The 19,611-nt window shown below is 44.6% G+C and overlaps 1 protein-coding gene across 1 annotated transcript in view; it reads left to right on the forward strand.

The window, feature by feature from the left end:
* The window catches only part of LOC132571745 (zinc finger protein 420-like), a 53,577-nt gene extending 48,660 nt beyond the window's left edge, over window positions 1–4,917 (forward strand). Inside the window, exons 7-8 of the mRNA XM_060238539.1 lie at window positions 3,428–4,004; window positions 4,086–4,917. Of these exons, the coding sequence (XP_060094522.1) occupies window positions 3,428–4,004; window positions 4,086–4,917 (1,409 nt within the window). The remainder of the gene's footprint in view (window positions 1–3,427; window positions 4,005–4,085) is intronic.
* Window positions 4,918–19,611: the final 14,694 nt, after the last annotated feature.

Consider the following 19,611-nt stretch of genomic DNA (forward strand, 5'->3'; position numbering starts at 1 on the left):
CTAGCAATAACAGCTGTACCGTCTCAAATTCCTTCACTTGTTGTCTTCCAAGGCTGTATATGCCAGAAAATGGCAACAGTGGCCTTCCATGCTGTTTCTGAACAAACAGGTGGCTCCCTACACAAAAGAATAAATCATAGAATCATAGGGTCATCTAGTCCAACCCCCTGCACAATGCAGGAAATTCATAAACACCTCCCCCTGAATTCACAGGATCCTCATTGCTGTCAGATGGCCATCTAGCCTCTGCTTAAAAGCCTCCAAGGAAGGAGAGCCCACCAGCTCCCGAGGAAGCCTGTTCCACTGAGGAATCGCTCTAACGGTCATGACATTCTTCCTAATGTTGAGCCAGAAACTCTTTTGATTTAATTTCAACCCATTGGTTCTGGTCCTACCTGGCAGTCCTTAAATAGAGAAGCTTCAAGGAGAATTTCAAATGCATGACTGCTGAACTTAAGTTCCTTCACAGATTCAGAGCAATGCCCCACCCCCCCACCCCCAGGGCTGAGCAGGGACCAATGACAGTGCTAGGGTGTCGGTACAAGACCAGTGCCCCCGGCAAGACACGCCCCCCCGGCACGTGAGCACAATAGCCTGGACAGCGTGGCTCCAACTCCCGACTGTGCTTCTACCACAGATGTGGGAAGTAGAATAATAGAATTATAGAGTTGGTAGAGACCTCCAGGGTCATCTAGTCCAACCCCCTGCACAATGCAGGAAACTCACAAACACCTCCCCCTAAATTCACAGGATCTTCATTGCTATCAGATGGCCATCTAGCCTCTGTTTAAAGACCTCCAAGGAAGGAGAGCCCACCACCTCCCAAGGAAGCCTCTTCCACTGAGGAACTGCTCCAACAGTCAGGAGGTTCTTCCTAATGTTGAACCAGAAGCTCTTTTGATTTAATTTCAACCCATTGGTTCTGGTCCTACCTTCTGGGGCCACAGAAAACAATTCCACACCATCCTCTATAGGACAGCCCTTCAAGGACTTGAAGATGGTGATCATATCATCTCTCAGCCACCTCCTCTCCAGGCTTAGCATCCCCAGCTACCTTCTCTACCTTCTCTATCCCATGCATAAGCTTATAAACCTCTGTCATGTCACCCCTCAGTCGACATTTCTCCAAGCTAAAGAGCCCCAAGCGTTTTAACCTTTCTTCCTAGGGAAAGTGTCCTTGCCAGGCCTGGTGCATCCATAAGGCAGATGATTCTCTAACATCTCCAGGCTAAACATCCCTTCAACCTTTTCTCATAGGACTTGGTCTTCAGACCCCTCACCAGAAGAGCTATGCTGGTGTAGAGAGCCAGTTAGGTGTAGTGGTTAAGTGTGCAGACTCTATCTGGGAGAACTGGGTTTGACTCCCCACTCCGCCACCTGCAGCTGCTGGAATGGCCTAGGTCAACCAAAGCTCTCGCAGAGTTGTCCTTGAAAGTGCAGCTGCTGTGAGAGCTCTCTCAACCCCACCTACCTCACAGGGTGTCTGTTGTGGGGGAGGAAGATATAGGACAGGGGTGGCCAATGGTAGCTCTCCAGATGTTTTTTGCCTACAACTCCCATCAGCCCCAGCCAGCATGGCTGGGGCTGATGGGAGTTGTAGGCAAAAAACATCTGGAGAGCTACCATTGGCCACCCCTGATATAGGAGATTTGTAAGCCTCTTGGAGTCTCTGATTCAGAGAGAAGGGTGGGGTATGAATCCACAGTCTTCTTCTTTGTCTTCTTCTGACCGGCACAGGACATGCTGTCCCCCAACATATTTCCCTCATCTTAGAGGCAAGGGTGGGAGGGAGAGCCCCAACTGGTGCCCTCCTCCAGGCCCGCACCCTTAGGCAGTTGCTTAAGACTGCCTTTTGGATGCACCAGGCCTGGCAAGGACACTTCCCCTAGGAAGAAAGGTTAAAATGCTTAGGGCTCTTTAGCTTGGATAAACGTCGACTGAGGGGTGACATGATAAGAGGTTTACAAGATTATGCATGGGATGGAGAAAGTAGAGAAAGAAGGACTTTTCTCGCTTTCTCACAAGACGAGAACTCGCAGGCACTCCATGAAATTGCTGAGCAGTCAGGTGAGAACTGATGAAAGGAAGTCCTTCACCCAAAGGTGATTAACACATGGAATGAAGAACATAAGAGTAGCCATGTTGGATCAGGCCAGTGGCCCATCCAGCCCAACACTCTGTATCACATAAGAGAAGCCATGTTGGATCAGGCCAATGACCCATCCAGCCCAACACTCTGTGTCACATAAGAACACAAGAGAAGCCATGTTGGATCAGTCCAATGGCCCATCCAGTCCAACACTCTGTGTCACATATCGGCCAGGGAAAAAAAAACCCCAAGTGCCATCAGAGGTCCACTTGTGGGGTTAGAAACCCTTCCACTGTGCCCCCCCCCAAGCACCAAGAATACAGAGCATCACTTGCCCCAGACTGAGAGTTCCAACAATAGGCTGTGGCTAATAGTCACTGATGGACCTCTGCTCCATATGCTTATCCAATCCCTTCTTGAAGCTGTCACTGCCACAGGAGGTCGTGGTGGCTGCCAGCATAGACAGCTTCAAGGGGGATTGGATAAACACATGGAACAGAAGTCCATCGGTGGCTATTAGCCACAGTGTATTGATGGAACTCTCTGTCTGGGGCAGTGATGCTCTGTATTCTTGGTGCTTGGGGGAGGGCAACAGTGAGAGGGCTGCTAGTGCTCTGGCCCCACTGATGGACCTCCTGATGGCACCTGGTTTTTTGGCCACAGTGTGACACAGACTGTCGGACTGGATGGGCCAACGTGGCTTCTCTTATGTCCTCTCATGGATGCTAATCTTCTGCCCCAAAGCATTTCTCCTTTGCTCTAATCTAGCAATGTGTATGGTACCTCTGCATCCTGAGTTCCTGTCTTTGTAAAAACCCTTTCCTCCCTTGGGTTGGAACGTAAAGACTGAGAGATCTCCATTCTGAATCATATGCAGTGAACGGAGTCTTGACTCTTTAAAGCTTATACCTGGAAAGCCTTGTTAGTCTTTAGGTGCCACTGGACTCGCAATTAGATATCAGTGGGAAGTGTTCTGTCATCAATCCAGTTATACCTTTCTTTCAGCAGCGGACACGTGGCAGCCAGGGAGTGAAGCAGAACACCCATTGATGGAGAAAGAGGATGCACGTGCCAATGTGAAGGAGGAGTTTGAATATATGGATGCCCAGAGGAAGGAGAAAGGGGAACACCTACCTAAAGAGGGGAGTAGTTCCAGCCTTATACAGGAGGATGACTCTCTACAACAAAACATATCTCAAGAAGACAACAGGAATGAGTGCACTTCAAGCAGGGAAAATCTCATTGAAGCATCAGTTATTGATATTCAACACAGGATGCGTAACAGAAAGAAAACAAATCAAAGCCTGGAGTGCGGCAGACGTTCCAGACAGAAAACATACCTTACTTCCCATCAAAGGATTCACACAGGGGAGAAAGCGTACAAATGCCTGGAGTGTGGGAAAAGCTTCATTCGGGGTTTCAGTCTTACTTCCCACCAAAGAGTTCACACAGGGGAGGAACCATACAAATGCCTAGAGTGTGGGAAAAGCTTCCGTCATAGTTCTGGACTTCTTTACCATCGAAGAAGTCACACAGGGGAGAAGCCATATCAATGCCAGGAGTGTGGGAAAAGCTTCACTGACAAGTCCAGTCTTAATTCCCATCAAAGCATTCATACAGGGGAGAAAGCGTATAAATGCCCAGAGTGTGGAAAAACCTTTCGTCGAAGGGACAACCTTATTTCCCATCAAAGAATTCACACAGGGGAGAAAGCATACAAATGCCTAGAGTGTGGGGAAAGTTTCAGTTACAGCTCATACCTTTGTCTTCATCAGAAAATTCACACAGGGGAGAAATCATATAAATGCCCAGAGTGTGGAAAAACCTTCCATCGAAGGGACACCCTTATTTCCCATCAAAGAATTCACACTGGGGAAAAGCCATATAAATGTCTGGAGTGTGGAAAAACCTTCAGGTTCAGTTCACACCTTAGTGTACATAACAAAATTCATACAGGGGAGAAATATAAATGCATGGAGTGTGGAAAAAGCTTCAGTCGTGCTTCTGGTCTTACTTCCCATCAAAGAATTCATACAGGGGAGAAACCATATAAATGCCTGGAGTGTGGGAAAAGCTTCAGGAAGAGTTCAAGGCTTAATGTTCATCAGAAAATTCACACAGGGGAGAAACCATATAAATGTCTGGAGTGTGGAAAAAGCTTCCGTCAGCGTTCCGGACTTATTTCCCATAGAAGAAGTCACACAGGGGAGAAACCATATACATGCCTGGAGTGTGGGAAAAGCTTCAGGAAGAGTTGCCACCTTACTTACCATCAAAGAATTCACTCAGGGGAGAAACCATATAAATGTCGGGAGTGTGGGAAAGGCTTCAGTCTTGGCGGAAGCCTTACTTCCCATCAAAGAATTCACACGGGGGAGAAACCATATAAATGCCTGGAGTGTGGGAAAACCTTCAGTCAGAGTTCCAGTCTTACTTCCCATCGAAGAATTCACACAGGGGAGAAACCATATAAATGCCAGGAATGTGAAAAAAGCTTCACTGTCAGTTCACACCTTATTGTTCATCAGAAAATTCATACAGGGGAGAAACCATTTAAATGCATGGAGTGTGGGAAAAGCTTCACTATCAGTTCACACCTTATTGTTCATCAGAAAATTCATACAGGGGAGAAACCATTTAAATGCATGGAGTGTGGGAAAAGCTTCACTATCAGTTCACACCTTATTGTTCATCAGAAAATTCATACAGGGGAGAAACCATTTAAATGCCTGGAGTGTGGGAAAGGCTTCTCGAAGAGAGGAATCCTTACTTCCCATCAAAGAATTCATGCAGAAGAGAAAACAGACCTTACTTCCCACCATGCATAAATATAATTAAAACCATGAATATGCAATATATTTCCTTTTCCCTGTGTGTGTTTATATAGAGCGTATTTTCACATCCTCTGTAAAGTTCAATTCTGTACAGGCAAAATACCCCATCTTAATTATTTTTTTTCTGATATTTTTTATTATTTATTATTATTTTTATTATTATAGATTGAGATATTATTATAGATTGAGATAGGGATACAGAAAAAAGAAGGAAGAATTATGAGTATCATATCTGTTGTTCATCATAAGGACAAATAGCATCAGAATAAGTATAAAACATAAGCATTTACGATACCTAATTTTCTGTAATTTCTACATACTAAGCTTGTTACTAAAACCTAACATTTATTATTATAAATTATTATAAATTACTATTGTTAAAATTCATTATGCCTTTATATATTCTAGTACTATATATATTCTAGTACTATTCTATATTCTGTACTATTTCAGTTTATAAGAGCCCCGTGGCGTAGAATGGTAAAGCTGCAGTACTGCAGTCGGAGCCCTCTGCTCACGACCTGAGTTCGATCCCAGCAGAAGCTGGTTCAGGTAGCCGGCTCAAGGTTGACTCAGCTTTCCATCCTTCTGAGGTTGGTAAAATGAGTACCCAGCTTGCTGGGGGGAAAGTGTAATGACTGGGGAAGGCAATGGCAAACCACCCTGTAAAAAGTCTGCTGTGAAAACGTTGTGAAAGCAACGTCACCCCAGAGTTGAAAACGACTGGTGCTTGCACAGGGGGCTACCGTTACCGTTACCTTTTTTTTTTTTTTTACTATTACAGTTATCATTGTCAAAAAAAATTGTCAAAAAAAATTGGTGAATTGGAATGTTTAGTGTTGGGAGAAAATATAGACATTGTGGGAATTTCAGAAACTTGGTGGAATGAGGAGAATCAGTGGGACACGGTGATTCCTGGATATAAGTTATATCGGGAGGGAAGGGTTGGAGGTGGGGTGGCTCTGTATGTCAGAGAGGATATACGGTCCAGTAAGACTGAGGTCAGAGAATTAGATTCCCTTTTAGAAATGCTTTGGGTTGAAATAGAGGGCCCAAAAGGAAATTTAACTATGGGAGTTTGTTATCGCCCACCAAATCAAAAGAGAGAGGACGATTATAATATGATGGAAGGATTAAAGATAGCGGCTAAACGTAAAAACTGTGTCGTAATAGGTGATTTTAACTACCCGCAGATTGATTGGGTCAATATGTGTTCTGGTCGAGAGAAAGAGATTGAGTTTCTTGATGCTCTCAATGACTGTGCTATGGAGCAGATGGTCTCAGAACCTACCAGAGGTGGGGCGATCCTGGATCTGGTCCTAAGTAATGCCCAAGACTTAGTGAGAGACGTAAAAGTGATTGCGCCGCTTGGGAACAGTGACCATAATGTTATTGATTTCACTGTTTGTATAAATAGGGAGTTGCCCAAAAAGACCGCCACAACCACATTTAACTTTAAAAGGGGTAAATTCTCTGAGATGAGGAGGCATGTGAGGAGGAAACTGAAAGGAAAGGTAAATACGGTCAAAACCCTTGGGGAAGCTTGGAGACTATTTAAAACTATAATCCTAGAAGCTCAGATAAAATACATACCACAAGTTAGGAAAGGCACAAACAAGTATAAGAAGAGGCCAGCGTGGTTAACAAACAAAGTAATGGAAGCTGTAAAAGGTAAGGACTCCTTTAAGCGGTGGAAAACCAGTCCAAGTGAGATTAATAAAAGGGAACACAGGCAGTGGCAAATCAAATGCAAGACTGTGATCAGGCAGGCAAAAAGGGACTATGAGGAGCATATTGCAAAAAACATAAAGACCAACAATAAAAATTTCTTCAAATATATTAGAAGTAGGAAACCAGCCAGGGAAGCAGTGGGGCCCTTGGATGACCATGGGGTAAAAGGATTACTGAAGGAGGATGGGGAAATGGCTGAGAAGCTGAATGCATTTTTTGCCTCCGTCTTCACCGTGGAAGATGAGAAGTGTTTGCCCGCCCCAGAGCCACTAATATTGGAAGGGGTGTTGAAAGACCTGAGTCAGATTGAGGCGACAAAAGAAGAGGTCCTACAGCTGATAGACAAATTAAAAACTAATAAGTCACCGGGTCCGGATGGCATACATCCGAGAGTTCTGAAAGAACTCAAAGTTGAACTTGTGGATCTTCTAACAAAAATCTGTAATCTTTCATTGAAATCTGCCTCTGTTCCTGAGGACTGGAAGGTAGCAAATGTCACCCCCATCTTTAAAAAGGGTTCCAGAGGAGATCCAGGAAATTACAGGCCAGACTTCAATACCGGGAAAGTTGGTAGAAACCATTATCAAGGACAGAATGAGTAGGCACATTGATGAACACAGGTTATTGAGGAAGACTCAGCATGGGTTCTGTAAGGGAAGATCTTGCCTCACTAACCTGTTACATTTCTTTGAGGGGGTAAACAAACTTGTGGACAAAGGAGACCCGATAGATGTTGTTTACCTTGACTTCCAGAAAGCTTTTGATAAAGTTCCTCATCAAAGGCTCCTTAGAAAGCTTGAGAGTCATGGAGTAAAAGGACAGGTCCTCTTGTGGATCAAAAACTGGCTGAGTAATAGGAAGCAGAGAGTGAGTATAAATGGGCAGTCTTCGCAGTGGAGGACGGTAAGCAGTGGGGTGCCACAGGGCTCGGTACTGGGTCCCATGCTCTTTAACTTGTTCATAAATGATTTAGAGTTGGGAGTGAGCAGTGAAGTGGCCAAATTTGCGGATGACACTAAATTGTTCAGGGTGGTGAGAACCAGAGAGGATTGTGAGGAACTCCAAAGGGATCTGTTGAGGCTGGGTGAGTGGGCGTCAACGTGGCAGATGCGGTTCAATGTGGCCAAGTGCAAAGTAATGCACATTGGGGCCAAGAATCCCAGCTACAAATACAAGTTGATGGGGTGTGAACTGGCAGAGACTGACCAAGAGAGAGATCTTGGGGTCGTGGTAGATAATTCACTGAAAATGTCAAGGCAGTGTGCGTTTGCAATAAAAAAGGCCAACGCCATGCTGGGAATTATTAGGAAGGGAATTGAAAACAAATCAGCCAGTATCATAATGCCCCTGTATAAATCGATGGTGCGGTCTCATTTGGAGTACTGTGTGCAGTTCTGGTCGCCGCACCTCAAAAAGGATATTATAGCATTGGAGAAAGTTCAGAAAAGGGCAACTAGAATGATTAAAGGGCTGGAACACCTTCCTTATGAAGAAAGGTTGAAACGCTTAGGGCTCTTTAGCTTGGAGAAACGTCGACTGAGGGGTGACATGATAGAGGTTTACAAGATAATGCATGGGATGGAGAAAGTAGAGAAAGAAGTACTTTTCTCCCTTTCTCACAATACGAGAACTCGTGGGCATTCAATGAAATTGCTGAGCAGACAGGTTAAAACAGATAAAAGGAAGTACTTCTTCACCCAAAGGGTGATTAACATGTGGAATTCACTGCCACAGGAGGTGGTGGCGGCCACAAGCATGGCCACCTTCAAGAGGGGGTTAGATAAAAATATGGAGCAGAGGTCCATCAGTGGCTATTAGCCACAGTGTGTATGTGTGTGTGTATATATATATATATATATGTGTATATATATATATATATATATATATATATATATATATATATATATATATATATATATATATTTGGCCGCTGTGTGACACAGAATGTTGGACTGGATGGGCCATTGGCCTGATCTAACATGGCTTCTCTTATGTTCTTATGTCAAGTTAAAATAAGAGAATGTTTTAAAAGCATTTCTAAAAATGTAAAAAAGATAATGATAAAGTAAGTTAATATGTTGATCAAAGTTAACTTTTGTAATCTTGTGTATCATTATTTCATAAAGTATAACATTGTTTCAAAAATACCTATACTTGTGCCATTGTGATATTATCTGTTATAGCCTAAATTATGTTAATGCAGCTATGCTATCTTTATGCTGATAATTGAAATAATAGAAAACATTTTTGTAGCCAATACAGTTCATTCATTTTTTGTCTTTACCTGTTGTAAGCATAAAATGTTCCCAATTAAAAAAAAATGACTGACTTTCTATTTATGTAATGGTTAGTTTGTCCATAATGGCAAATTCTGCCATTTTTGTCTTTCCAGTTTTCATTGTATGCAACCTCCTCAGCTTTCCACTTGGTTGTCCATTTTATTCTGGCACTGTCAGTTTGTATCTAAACGACAGTATTCTTTCAGTTTTATCTGGTAGAATCCCCAGTAGCATAGTCTCTGGTTTCATTTCAAAAGTAATTTTTAGAACTTTCTGAATATCTGCATGTATATCTTTCCAAATTTTTCTTCACTTTTTGTAAGTCCACCACATATGGTAGAAAGTGCCTTCGGCCTCTTTGCATTTCCAGCAAAACCCAATAGATTCCTTGTCCATATTTTTAATCTCTTTAGGAGTTATGCACTATCAAAAGAACATCTTATACCAATTTTCTCTCAGCGTTTGACTTGTAGTAAATGTTAACCTTCTCATCCATAAGTTTTCCCACTGCTAAACTGTTATTTCTTGCCCAAGATTTTGACTTGTTCAGTTTCAATATCATATTGAAGTAAAAGTTTGTAAATTCATCCTAATAGATGGTCCTTCCATTAAGTATTTTTTTTTTCAAAATCAGTTAAATCGCTTATCTGTCCTCTATAAGCATGTTTAATTTCTTTCAGCCTTGAAGTTAGTTGAAGATATACCAGCCATTGTATTTTCTTTCCTTCTTCTTTTACAGTTTGCCACATTTTAATCTCTCCTTGTGAATTCAGCATGTCTTGGTAGGTTATAAAACTGTTAATTTTTCTCTCATTTTTATCATAGAATGCATCTATCGGTGACATAATTGGTGAAGTCAGTGGACTAATCCTTATTTTCAGATAGATCCAGGTGGGCAGCCATGTTGGTCTGAAGCAGCAGAACAAAGCAGGAGTCAAGTGGTACCTTTAAGGCCAGCAGAGTTTTATTCAAAATGTAAGCTTTTGTGTGCTAGAAGCACACTTCATCAGACAATAGGATGGAATGGCAAGCCATCCGAAATAAAGAGAAAGTGGGCAGTGAATTAGTGTGCAAAATCATGGAATTTTTTTTAGCAGATTAAAAGAATCACAAGTCGGGGTCTGGCGATGGTTAGTTTGTGTTGACTGGGCTGAAACAACAACGAAGGCAATATACATCGGAATAGCAGATTGATGTCTATGTCATTAGGTATCCTGAGTGTGAAGTGCAATAAATGTAAGTCTGTTGTAATGTTAGCTCTGGGTTAAAATGAGGGCATTAGTTTCTCAGAGGTTTAATTTAAACATGTAACACGCATGTTGGTCTTAAAGGTGCAACTTGACTCCTTATTTTCAGAGAATCCCAAACTTTAAGCTGTCTCTAATTACATGAGGTTTCTTTCCCTTACCGAAAGAAGACTGCGCAGCCCTTCTGGTCTGCATTTTCTAGTTTCCTGATCCTAGGCCTAGTCAGGCCTACAGGCTCCAGGGAAGCCTATGTTAGAGTAGCTGCTGAAGGAGAGCCCCTGAATAATTAATTAATACCCCCAATAATAATAATATTTGTCATATTGAGTAAAAACATGCTTTGTCTTTAAACAGTGGGGTCTGTTGTAAAACTGCCGTTAGAAGCACAGACAGCCTTCAGTGGGTGTGTGTTCACAGATGTGTATTAGGATAAGACAAAGGGGCCTCATTGAGAAGCTTCTTGCTGGAGCTGATGAAGGAGACAGGAGGAATGGAAAAGTACTAGAAGGAGTTGCAAGGGGGTGGGGAAAGTTGAATCAGATAAGCCTAGGTGCCTGCCTGCTTGTTTTCTGTGTGAATAAAACTGGCTGTATGTAGAATGATTTTAACGCAGTCATTTTGGGCGCCCATGCCCGACTGAGTTCTGCTTATGGTACCATAAAGTAAACCTTACTTCAAACCAGTATGTCTGTGCAATCTTTATTATTTCTCTGCTTCACTGCAAGGCCTGCATTTCCCAGGATCCCTTCTGTCCCTCTGATTGGGTGGCAGAGATTTAGGAAGGAAAGTTTGCCCAGTGCAGATCAAAGGGGTGGGACCTGGGAACAAAGAATAAATAGGCCTGTCTATAGAGGGAGGGCGTTCTCTCTGGAAAAGGCTGCGGTCATGAGGGTTCCCTCACCCAAGGGGCGGTGAGTCTGTTGGCAAGGAGTGTTTAGTTAGTCGCATCAGAGCTGTTATTTTCTTTGCACCACCTTTACTGTTTCTATCTTTCACTGTTCCATTAATAATTAAAACCACAATCTCTCTCACCTCTGGCATCTTCTCCATAGTTTGTTAATCTAATTAATTTCAAGTATTGAAAAGCTTCCACTAGGGCTCGTTCTGATATCTTGCCACTACTGACCAATGAAGGCAGTTTTAAACGGACACCATACAAGAAAAGCTTTTGCTCCTGTGAACTAACATCCATTGAAGACCTATGTCACGCCCTATTTTATTGTGTAAAACATGAGGCTGAGCGAAATAGGTTTTTGTGTGCCATTATGTTTCACTGTCTTGGAAGATTGGGCCAAGAGAAATTAGAGCACATGTCTTTTGAGCCCCGTGGTGCAGAGTGGTAAAGCTGCAGTAGTGCAGTCAAATTCTCTGCTCACGACCTGAGTTCGATTCTAGCAGAAGCTGGGTTTAGGTAGCCGGCTCCAGGTTGACTCAGCCTTCCATCCTTCCGAGGTCAGTAAAATGAGTACCCAGCTTGCTGGGCGGAAAGTGTAGATGACTGGGGAAGGCCATGGCACATCACCCCGTAAAAAGTCTGCCGTGAAAACATTGTGAAGGCAACGTCACCCCAGAGTCGGAAACAACTGGCGCTTGCACAGGGGACTACCTTTACCTGATTGTTTGCTTTTTTACTGTCAGATAGAGATAAATATATTAGTTTCCAAGTGGCAAGATTTGTGGCTTGCATTATAGATTTTTTTAGAAAAAATGAGTAATAAGATATATTGACCACTTTCCTTTTTACTGCTCTGGGTTATTTGTTTTCTTGGGATGTCATTGGATGAATTTTAAATCCTTATAATTTATTATTGATAATTCAGCTTAAATTTTATCGTGATTCATATCATTTTATTCTTGTGTTGAATGTTTTTATTGAGTCTTTTTTTCTGTTGTTAAGTCTAGTTCTTAGTTGCTATGGCATTTTGTCGCTAATGGAACGAAGATGGATCGAATGAATTAAAAGCACTTGTTTTGAACACTTACAATAAACTTCTTATTGCTATACTGCCTTATGTCTCTTCGGTCACAGATAGAGGTACTTGTTGAGAAGGGAAGACACAGGCTGTCGTCTAGAGGAGGGTGTGGAATTGTTTTCTGTGGCCCCAGATGTCAAGTCTGCTGTAATTTTGGTCAAGCTGTATTATGACAGTGGTTCAGAAGTGAAGGGTTCTGGGTAAACCACACTGAACTCCGAATGCTGCTAGCTAACTTTCCTTCCCCCCTCTTCCCTGTCCCTTTGTTATGTAGCCTGCTTTGAAATGGTGATATGTGAACAAGATAGCAAAGCCTTCTCAGGCTGGGTGTTTGTGGGAGTGCGGAGGCGCCAAGGCCTCAGCTTGAGAACGAAGTAGTAACATCCTAGTGTGAATTTCCACTGCATAGAGTGCCCCTCCCACAGGAATCCCTTTGATCTGTACCTTAAATGCTTGGTTAATGTCTATGTACCCCAGTCCTTCAATCTATATCATGGTCTACAGTACTGTTTCAATAAACTAGCAACTTTGTTTCAACCAATGTCTCGTTATTGAAATCAGCCGACTTGACACCAGAAGGTAGGACCAGAACCAATAGGTTGAAATTAAATCAAAAGAGTTTCTGGTTCAACATTAGGAAGAACTCCCTGACTATTAGAGCAGTTCCTCAGTGGAACAGCCTTCCTCCTTGAGAGGTGACTTAACTTAATTTACTTAGATTTACTTACTTACTTAAGATTTAACTTAATGTTTTTAGACTTAGTAACTGTTTTAACTAATGTATTAATCGGTTTGGGGTTAATTTAATGTTTTGTTAAATGTATTGTTGATTTGCTGTTGTTGGCCGCCCTGAGCCTGCCTGGCGGGGGAGGGCGGGATATAAATAAAATTTTACTTGCTTACTTACTTACTTACTGTCCTTCCTTGGAGGTTTTTCAACAGAGGCTAGATGGCCATCTGACAGCAATGCAGATCCTGTGAATTTAGAGGGAGGTGTTTGTGAGTTTCCTGCATTGTGCAGGGGGTTGGAGTAGATGACCCTGGAGGTCCCTTCCAACTCTGATTTAGAGTTGGGAGTGAGCAGTGAAGTGGCCAAGTTTGTGGATGACACTAAATTGTTCAGGGTGGTGAGAACCAGAGAGGATTGTGAGGAACTCCAAAGGGATCTGTTGAGGCTGGGTGAGTGGGCGTCAACGTGGCAGATGCGGTTCAATGTGGCCAAGTGCACAGTAATGCACATTGGGGCCAAGAATCCCAGCTACAAATGCAAGTTGATGGGGCGTGAACTGGCAGAGACTGACCAAGAGAGAGATCTTGGGGTCGTGGTAGATAATTCACTGAAAATGTCAAGACAGTGTGCGTTTGCAATAAAAAAGGCCAACGCCATGCTGGGAATTATTAGGAAGGGAATTGAAAACAAATCAGCCAGTATCATAATGCCCCTGTATAAATCGATGGTGCCGTCTCATTTGGAGTACTGTGTGCAGTTCTGATCGCCGCACCTCAAAAAGGATATTATAGCATTGGAGATAGTCCAGAAAAGGGCAACTAGAATGATTAAAGGGCTGGAGCACTTTCCCTATGAAGAAAGGTTGAAACGCTTGGGACTCTTTAGCTTGGAGAAACGTCGACTGCGGGGTGACATGATAGAGGTTTACAAGATAATGCATGGGATGGAGAAAGTGGAGAAAAAAGTCCTTTTCTCCCTTTCTCACAATACAAGAACTCGTGGGCATTCGATGAAATTGCTGAGCAGTCAGGTTAAAACGGATAAAAGGAAGTACTTCTTCACCCAAAGGGTGATTAACATGTGGAATTCACTGCCACAGGAGGTGGTGGCAGCCACAAGTATAGCCACCTTCAAGAGGGGTTTAGATAAAAATATGGAGCACAGGTCCATCAGTGGCTATTAGCCACAGTGTGTGTGTGTATATATAAATTTTTTTGCCACTGTGTGACACAGAGTGTTGGACTGGATGGGCCGTTGGGCTGATCCAACATGGCTTCTCTTATGTTCTTATGTTCTTGATTCTAGGGGTTGGGTGGGTGTTCTAAGCCCTCCCAGACTGACCAGTACCAGAGTGGTGGCAGCTAGTAGAAAGCCCTCCCTGGTCCTCTGCTTGTGATAGGTGCACTAAAAGCCTGATGCTGATAATGCCGATACCCACAGGTAAAAATGCTGGTGGTTGTGAACCAGTCAGGGCTCATTGCCAGTGAGGACTCCTCAGAGGAGGGGGAGTCATGTTGTTAGCCCACAGTCATCAGAATCCAACCAGCAGGGAAATGAGGCGCAAGCATTCCCTAACTTGCAGTGGAGAGTTGGTTCAGAATCACCTCCTTGTCTGATTTAGGAGGAAAGGCCAGCTACCCACCCCTGGTTCTCCAAGGTCACCAGCATCCTTGGAATGCTGCAGAAGAAGGCTGAGAACTGACCTACAGTCTAGGTGGCACAGTGCACGCCTCTCTGTTCAGTGCCAGCTGCTTGCTGATAGTGAAAATAAATCTTTGCAGGATTTTTGCTGAGAGGCTGCCTGCATGTATAACTCTCAGCTGCTGGCAAGTCAGCCAGAACACTGGTCACTTCATATACACTTATTCCCTAGACGTTTTTGTGCTCGCTCCCTAGAGAGGTGAAGCAGTGCCATGGCTCTTACTCCTGCTGTTCTCCTGAATATCCCACTGCTCACAGCAAATGCCAGGACAAGCTTCTGGGTAGCAGTGTGTGCAAGCAAGATTTTGGGACACAGGTAAACCAAAAGCTAAATATGAGCAGTCAATGTGACGCAATGGCAAAAAAACACCCCAGGCTAAAGCAGTCTTGGGGTGCATCAACAAGCGTCGCATCCAAATCACAAAATGGCACAGTCCTGTACACCTCATTGGGCCACACCTGGAGTACTGTCTGCAGTTCTGGAGGCCTTGCTTCAAAAAGGATGTGGACAAATGGAGCAAGTGCAGAGGAGGGTGACCAAGATGACCAGAGGCCTGGAGATCAAGCCCGGCTTTTTTTGTAGCAGGAACTCCTTTGTATATTAGGCCACACCCCTCTGATGTAGCCATTCCTCCTGAAGCTCACAGTAGGCCCTATAATAAAAGCCCTGCAAGGTCTTGGAAGCTTGGCTACATCAGAAGGGTGTGGCCTAATATGCAAAGGAGTCCCTGCTACAAAAAAAAGCCCTGCCTACAAGGAAAGACTGAGGAACTTTGGACTGTTCGGTCTTGAGAAGGGGAGGGAGGCTGAGAGGGGACATGACAGCTCTCTTGAAGTATGTGAAAAATTGACACTCGGAGGAAGAAAGGAAGCTGTGGCAGCAGGGAACAGGACTCATAGTAATGTATTTAATTTACGGGCAGGAAGGTACGTTAGGATTTTTGTTAGGTTACGTTATGTTAGGATTTTTTTTTAATAGTAAGAATAGTTCAGCTGTAGAATCAACGGCCAAGGAGGTAGTGAGTTTTCCCTCATTGGCTGGATCAGTGGCTGGGTGAACACTTGTCAGGGATGCTCTAGGCCAGGGGTATCAAACATGCAGCCTAGGGACCAAATCAGGCCCCCAAGCAACTGGCTGTCGTCTGCTTCCTTCTGCATCACAGTGTGCTTTGCTAGGCGTGCTCAATCACGCAGGAGCGACAGAGCAAAATCTTTATTTTCTCTGTTGGCTGAGGCTCCTCCCTTGGGGAGAAAGGGGGGAGGGAAAGCGTGCTTTGCCAGGCTCTCTCAATCACACAGCAGAAGTACTGAGCCAAGCCTCTCTTCCTTCTATTGGCTGAGGCTCCTCTCCATCCTGGTCCCATGGGAAAGGAAGGAAAGAGCCAGAGCTTCCTTTGCCCAGTTCCCTGGATCCCATGGGAGAGATACAAAGAACGCACCTTTAAGATCACCAAGTGCTAATATTTTAAGCATGTTTTATTTTAAGGTGTGTTTTATTTTTACAAAAAAAAAATTGTTTGTTTGTTTGTGTCCTTTGTAAAGTTTATATCTCTGCTACCTGGCGTTACATTTTATGACACACATGGCCTGGCCCGACAAGGTCTCATTTATGTCAGATCCAGCCCTCATAATAAATGAGTTTAACACCCCTGCTATAGGTTGATCCCATTGAGCAGGGGGTGGGACCAGATGGCCTCTATGGCCCCTTCCAACTCTGTGATTCTATGGTTCCCAGGTAGGATTGGGTGTGTGAGAGAGAGGGGTGGTTGTTTTTCTTTGGAAGCAATATGGGAGTTGAACAATAGTAGTTCGAAGCGGAAGGAAAAACTGGCACTTGGATCCTGAGGATAAGCCTGAAGAAAATGGACCACCAAGAAAAGCCAGAAAACTGGAATTAGAGGTTAAACAGTCTCTGGAGTGGAGGAAGTTGCATTTAGCCCCGTTATGTATTGGAACTGGAATTTGGCCTTAGGGCCAGCAGAGACTAAAACAACAGCCACCTGGATTCAGGAAGGAGGCCCATCAGGGATCGTTAGGCCAGCTATTAACCTATAGTTGCGTGCAATGGAATGAGGGTCATGGGATTCAGGAAGGAGGCCCATCAGGGATCGTTAGGGCAGCTATTAACCTATAGTTGTGTGAAATGGGATGATGATGATGGGTTTTTGGGTGGGGATATAAGCATATAAGCAGGGCCGTTGGTCCTGCCAGACAGTTCTGTTCCTCTCTATGCTGAATCACTGAATAGAGAGTAGAACTGACTTTCTCTTGGGCGTCCTCATGCTTTGAACCCAGTACATTTTCGTTCTATATTTTAGAGACCAAGAATGCCTAATGGGATTGAGTATGTACTACCTGGTCATTGAACAAAGCAGGAATCAAGTGTCACCTTTAAGAGCAACCAAGTTTTATATAGAACCTAAGCTCTCTAAGCACACTTCATCAGATGAGGGGATCAGGTATCCCCTCGTCTGATGAATTGTGCTTAGAGAGCACACGAAAGCTTGCATTCTGAATAAAACCTGGTTGGTCTTAAAGGTGAAACTTGACTCCTGCTTTGTTCAATTGTTTCAGTCCCAACATTGGGACTGAAATGGTGTACCAAAGGCTGGAAATGGAGGTGGGAGAGGGGCAGTGGCTTGGTAGAGGGTTTGCCGGGCATGCAGAAGGTCCCGGGTTCAGAGCTGCTGCCAGTCTGAGCAGACCTGAATGGCTGTCATGAAGATTGCCAGCTGGCCTGGAGAAAAACGTTTGTTCCCTCAGAGCCGGATCAAACCAATAGGCCAAGTACGGTAGGCACCGGCCTAGGGGCCTCCTTTCTTAGAGGCCTTGTATGTGGAAATGAGCAGGAAAAACTTCTCATGGAATGGAGAGAACGTTCCATTAAGCAAGTCTCTCCCAGAGGTCGATCCAGGTGCGCAGCCTGTTGGTCTGAAACAACAGAACAACAACAAAAAAAGAGCCCAGTGGCATTTTTCAGACCAAGAAAGTTTTGTTCAAGGTAGGAGCTTTTTGTGTGCAAGCCCACTTCTTCATAGGGTTGGCAGTCCCCAGCTGGGCAGCGTAAAGGTACAAAAACCTTCGTGAAAACCAGCTTCAACAGTAAAGAAATGTAAGTGCAATTTACAAAATACTTATAACGCAACGGAACATATCAAAAGTGAAATAAATTACAATTTAAAGTGACAGAACACTGACCACACCCATATCCATAGTACTTAAGTCTTTAAGCATGAAATTTCTTGAACTAAAGATCCGGGCTGTGGTGAAAAAAGGTCGATATTCAAACGGAGTGCAACATTCCAATCTTTCCGGTGAACAGATGAGCAGAATGATGTAATGCGGCAAGGCATCAGAACGCGGCAGAGTTGCGCTATTCTCTCCGTTTCACGTGGCGCTTCAACGAGCTTCAAGAGAACATTACTAAAATTCTCTCCTAGGAGAGCACGCTTCAATATCCTTAGAGATGTAATCGACCATCATTCCGCTCATCTGTTCACCAGAAAGATTGGAACGTTGCACTCCGTTTGAATAGCGACCTTTTCCCACCACAGCCCGGATCTTCAGTTCAAGAAATGTCATGCTTAAAGACTTAAGTACTATGGATACGGGTGTGGTCAGTGTTCTGTCACTTTAAATTGTGATTGACTTCACTTTTGATATGTTTCGTTGTGTTATAAGTATTTTGTAAATCACACTTAAATTTCTTTACTGTGGAAGCTGGTTTTCGTGGAGGTTTTTGTACCTTTACCCTGCTCCGCATATCCGCTTTTCTCTCTTGTGTTGCTAAATCCCCAGTTAGGGGCAGAGAATCCCCCGATTTGGAGGCCCTCCTCCCACTTCAGAGTCATCAGAAAGCATGTGTGTGTGTGTTTGGGGGGAGGTGGAATGTCCACTGGACACTCCATTATTTCCTATCAAGAATGATTCTTGTAGGATATATTGGAGAATTGATCTGGGGCTCCGGGGGGGGGGGAGGTATTTTTTGAGGCAGAGGCATCAAATTTGCAGCATAGCATCCAATGCCTCTCCTCAAAACATCCTCCAAGTTTCAAAAGGGTTGGACCAGGCAGTCCAATTCTATGAGCCCCAAAAGAAGGTGCCCCTATCCTTCATTATTTCCAATGGAGAGAAGGCATTTAAAAGGTGTGCGATGGCCAGAACTCCCTTTGGAGTTCAATTGTGCTTGTTACAACTTTGCTCCTGGCTCCACCACCAAAGCCCCCAGATATTTCTTGAATTGGACTTGGCAATCCTACTTCTTCAGATAAAACGAGATGGAAGAAAACCATTCAAACTTATAGAGAGTGTAACGTACTCGAAGCGGAGACGAGAGTAGGGCAACATGGTTTATTAGGAGCACGTTGCAAGAGAGCGAACACGCGGGCCGGGTCCCGCTTATGTACAATCCCGGGTACAGCCTACTGGGTTGGTCGGGCCAATCCAGCCCCGTTGAACTTCCCGCCACAGCTGGAGATAGGCGGGGAACTGGCTCCCGGCGCTGGGGCTCCTGGGACTGCCCAGTTGCCCCCCCCCCCGTCGGGTCGCATGACATTTCTTGATACACTACACCCCTCCCCCCCTGGTTAATGTACAAAGTCCTGTAAGTATGCGGGGGGCCGGCGCTCCCGAGTGGACCGTCTGGGGGGTCCCGGTGGCGGCGGCGCGGCCGCCGAGGATGGTGCCTCGGTGGGTCCTGGAGTGGACGGGGGCGGCCCGTCCGGTTCAGCGGATCCCTCGGGCTCGGTCGGTTCCGGTACCTCCGGCGCCCGCATCACGGATGTTGGGATCGCGTCCTCTCGGCGGTCTCCGTTAGGCTCCTCGCTGGATATAGCCTCGTCCGTGTCTGTGGGGGCCTCCGGAAGGGTGCGGCGCCTCAACTGGTCAATGTGTCGCCGTAGTACCTGGCCCCCCTCCGTTGATATGTCGTAGTGGCGGGACCCGGTTACCCTCAGTACCCGCCCCGCCACCCAATCGGGGCCCCTTGCATAGTTTCGGGCGAAAACTGGGTCGCCCGCGAAGAAGCC

This window comes from Heteronotia binoei, chromosome 5, assembly GCF_032191835.1.
Source record: "Heteronotia binoei isolate CCM8104 ecotype False Entrance Well chromosome 5, APGP_CSIRO_Hbin_v1, whole genome shotgun sequence".
Lineage (NCBI taxonomy): Eukaryota > Metazoa > Chordata > Lepidosauria > Squamata > Gekkonidae > Heteronotia > Heteronotia binoei.